Here is a 3,098-nt window from a genome sequence, read left to right as displayed (position 1 = left end):
GCAGCTTCTCGGCGGGGAGCTGAGCCATACTCTGGCTGCGCTGAGGCCACTGGAACTCCTCTACCACTCTCTCTGGCTCCTTGGACGAGGATGCCGTCACCGTGGGCGACACTGACACCATATCAGCGTCAGGCTCCACCGTCACTAGGATCTCTGGCACTTGGATGTTGTGCTGGCGGACCAGGCGGGACATGGAGCGAGATGATTTTGGCTGCGGCTGTTTTTGCAGTGTTGACTGGCTCTCACTGAGCTCTATAGACTCCTGGCTCTCCATGCATATACTTTCCTGCTTCTCGAAGGAGCTGGTGTGCTGGATGACAGAGATGCCCTTCCTGTCTTGCTGCTGCTGCTCAGCCTGTGAGAGAGCACCTGAGAAATCCTCACTCTGCTCCACCAGGCTTGGCACTGCAGTGGTGGTTGCGGGGCTGCAGGTCACAACAGCTGTAGGCCCGGGGCTGGGAGGATCCTCCTCCAGACTCTCCTCTTTCCTCCTCTTCCTCACTGCCATGGCCAGTGCCCGGAATTTATAGTGCATCATCTGGGGACGGTCATCCCGGCACGCCCCATCCACCTCTCCTCTCTCCAGCTCCTTTATTGGCTGGCCTGTGCAAAGACCCCTGTGGGCCTCGTAACTCTCCCTTTGTTTACAGCGGGCCTTGCACTCATAGAGCCTTGGACCTTTGCGTTGCTGCTGTTGCTGCTGTTGCAGCTTCCTGGTTAGGCCACTTTCTGTTGCTGCGTAGGAGGGGCCAGCCTCCTCCAGGCTGAGTTCAGCCCCGAGGGGCACCTCGATGGCGGGCTGGCGCCTCAGCAAACGGTGCTGCCCGCCCACCCTCATCTCGGCCACCACAGCCTGCTGCTCATCAAAGGAGTGGCTCAGACGACAGAAGCCCCAGGGAGAGGTGGTGGAGTGGTTTCCCTGGCTTGCTGAGGTGGGCATGGAGTGGCTTCTCAGCAGAGGCACTGAGGAGGAAGACTCCTGGACCCCAGATGGGTCCACGTCTTGGACATGGGGAAAGAATGATTGGCCTGCCATACTGGAGCTTGGACTTTCTCCCTTAGGCTCAAACATATAGGGGTCTTTGGGGCAGGAGAACTTGGGTAACTCCAGACTACTCTTCCTGGAGAGCGAGGAGCGCCTGGGCTTGACGCTGTCGATCTCGCTGGTGTCCACCACCGCCTCGTTGACGGTGATGAGTTTGGTGATGTGCTCGATGACCTGCGTCTTGGGCACGCTGAAGGGCATGCTGCTCTTCTCCTCCATCCCTGGTGAAGAGTGGGCGTGCTGATGATGGGGACCGCGCTGCTGCCCTCCAAGCCGTCCATACTTGCCCAGGATGATCTCGGCGTAYGTTTTGGCGGTGGGAGGGCTCACCTGGGAGTCAGCTCGGCTCATCTCAGTGCTCCTCGAAAGGGAGAAGTAGCCTGACTCTTGGCTGCCTTTACTGCTGGGGCCTAGTGAGGAGGAGGTGGAGGAGGAGGGAGGGTCTTCTGGGGAGGCCATGGGGCCTCGCTTCCTCTCACTCAGCCTCATGGCCAGTCTCTGCTTCACGGCCTGGGAGTTGTCAGACCTCTGGCCCTCCTCTTGCCCTAACAGCGCCAAACTGCTGCTACTCTTCTGCTTGCCCAACCTCTCCTTCCTGTACTGACCTGACGACGACTCAGAGTCTGTGCTCTCCCCCTCTGTAGGCTCCTCGGGATCCTCTCCCGGGGCGCTCATCGCAGGTCCGCTCAGGCTCAGCTCGTCCCGGCTGGACGCCAGGCCTGCCTTGATTCGGTGGGTGTGGGACTTGCGGTGCTTGTACAGGTTACTCTTGGTCTTGAAGGAGAAGCCACAGGGGACACAGGGGTAAGGCCTCTCCCCTGTGTGAGAGCGGATGTGTTTCTGGAGAACGCTGGGTTTGGCACATGGACGGCCGCAGTAAGTGCACACATACTTCCCCGGTTTCTGGGGCTTCCTCTCACTTCTTTTAGACGGGCTGCCCTCTGGGGCTTCCTGATTGGGCTGGGACTGGACCCCCTGAGTGTTGTCGCCTTGGGTAGAGGAGGATTGTAGGGATGAGGTGGAGGGGGAGGAGATGCTGCCTCCTGAAGGACCTGGGGTGTCTGTTGAGAGCTGCCATGCTGCTGCTTGGGTCTTGTGCTGATGCTGGAGCATGAGAAGCAGGTCGCTACGTTTAGGCTTGCGGTGGTGGAGGCATCCCAGGCCACCGTGGATGGGGCGGGGGTTGGATGGCGGCTGCTGTGGCTGAGGTGGACAGGACCCTGTGGGGGACTCAGCGGCCCCAGCAGACAGAGGCTGCTGTTGCCTTCCGGATCGCTCACCATCAGCAGGATGGCTGGGCTCCGCCTCCATAGAGTGGGGAGGAGGCCTTACAGACACACAGGGAATTCCTCTGGGAGCAGTGCGCCACACAGCCTCATGGGGCTAGCCACAGTGCCGCAGAGATGCCTGGGACGAGGGAACATCTAACGGAGTATCTTTTTTATGAGCAGGCCAAAAGTCATTCAAGAGGACCAAATAAGACATAATTAAAAAGTGCCCCAGAGCAGCATAGAGGATGTAGGTAAACATAGATCCTCTCTCATTACGGAGTAAGTCTGAGCCATTGTAATAGGTCTTCACTATGGACTGGGAGCTAGATGAGGGTTTGGCTTGGCATACTGCTGGACCGTTCTGACACTGTGGCTCTGGTGAGTAGAAAACTCTGGGTCTTCTCTTGTTCCTCTTAGGCCGTCATTGGTCAAACCTAGTACCTCACTGGGATCTGCAGAAACACAGAAATAAGCAGAAGTGAGTCACAGAGCTTAGGCAGACCTGACAAAATACACCTAGGCATTAGTTTCATCATTATTAGTTGTGACTCGTGACACTATCGATGACTAGGTGGCCAGTCCCTATAGACACCAAAAACAGACTGTTTGTCATGGGGTTAAGGCCTAGTCAAAGCCCTGTGAAACACTGACTCTCACGTTGATATTGCTGCCACATATTATACCCTGACAAATAAGGCCACATTTCCTTGGCCTGATGAGTGGGGGAAGCGTTCTAATGATCACATTAGCGAGGTAATTGCGGTAATACTGTTATTGCTCTG

General features: G+C 57.1%; 1 protein-coding gene across 1 annotated transcript in view; it reads right to left on the bottom strand.

Annotated features, from left to right (window-relative positions):
- Positions 1-2,784, bottom strand: part of LOC111965322 (transcription factor HIVEP3) — a 31,213-nt gene extending 28,429 nt beyond the window's left edge. Inside the window, exon 1 of the mRNA XM_070443841.1 lies at positions 3-2,784. Within this exon, the coding sequence (XP_070299942.1) occupies positions 3-2,356 (2,354 nt within the window). The 5' untranslated portion in view covers positions 2,357-2,784. The remainder of the gene's footprint in view (positions 1-2) is intronic.
- Positions 2,785-3,098: the final 314 nt, after the last annotated feature.

This window comes from Salvelinus sp. IW2-2015, linkage group LG6.1 (genome assembly GCF_002910315.2).
Source record: "Salvelinus sp. IW2-2015 linkage group LG6.1, ASM291031v2, whole genome shotgun sequence".
Classification (NCBI taxonomy): Eukaryota; Metazoa; Chordata; class Actinopteri; order Salmoniformes; family Salmonidae; genus Salvelinus; species Salvelinus sp. IW2-2015.
Note: the sequence above shows the minus strand (reverse complement) of the source record. Positions and strands in the feature narration are given on the sequence as shown.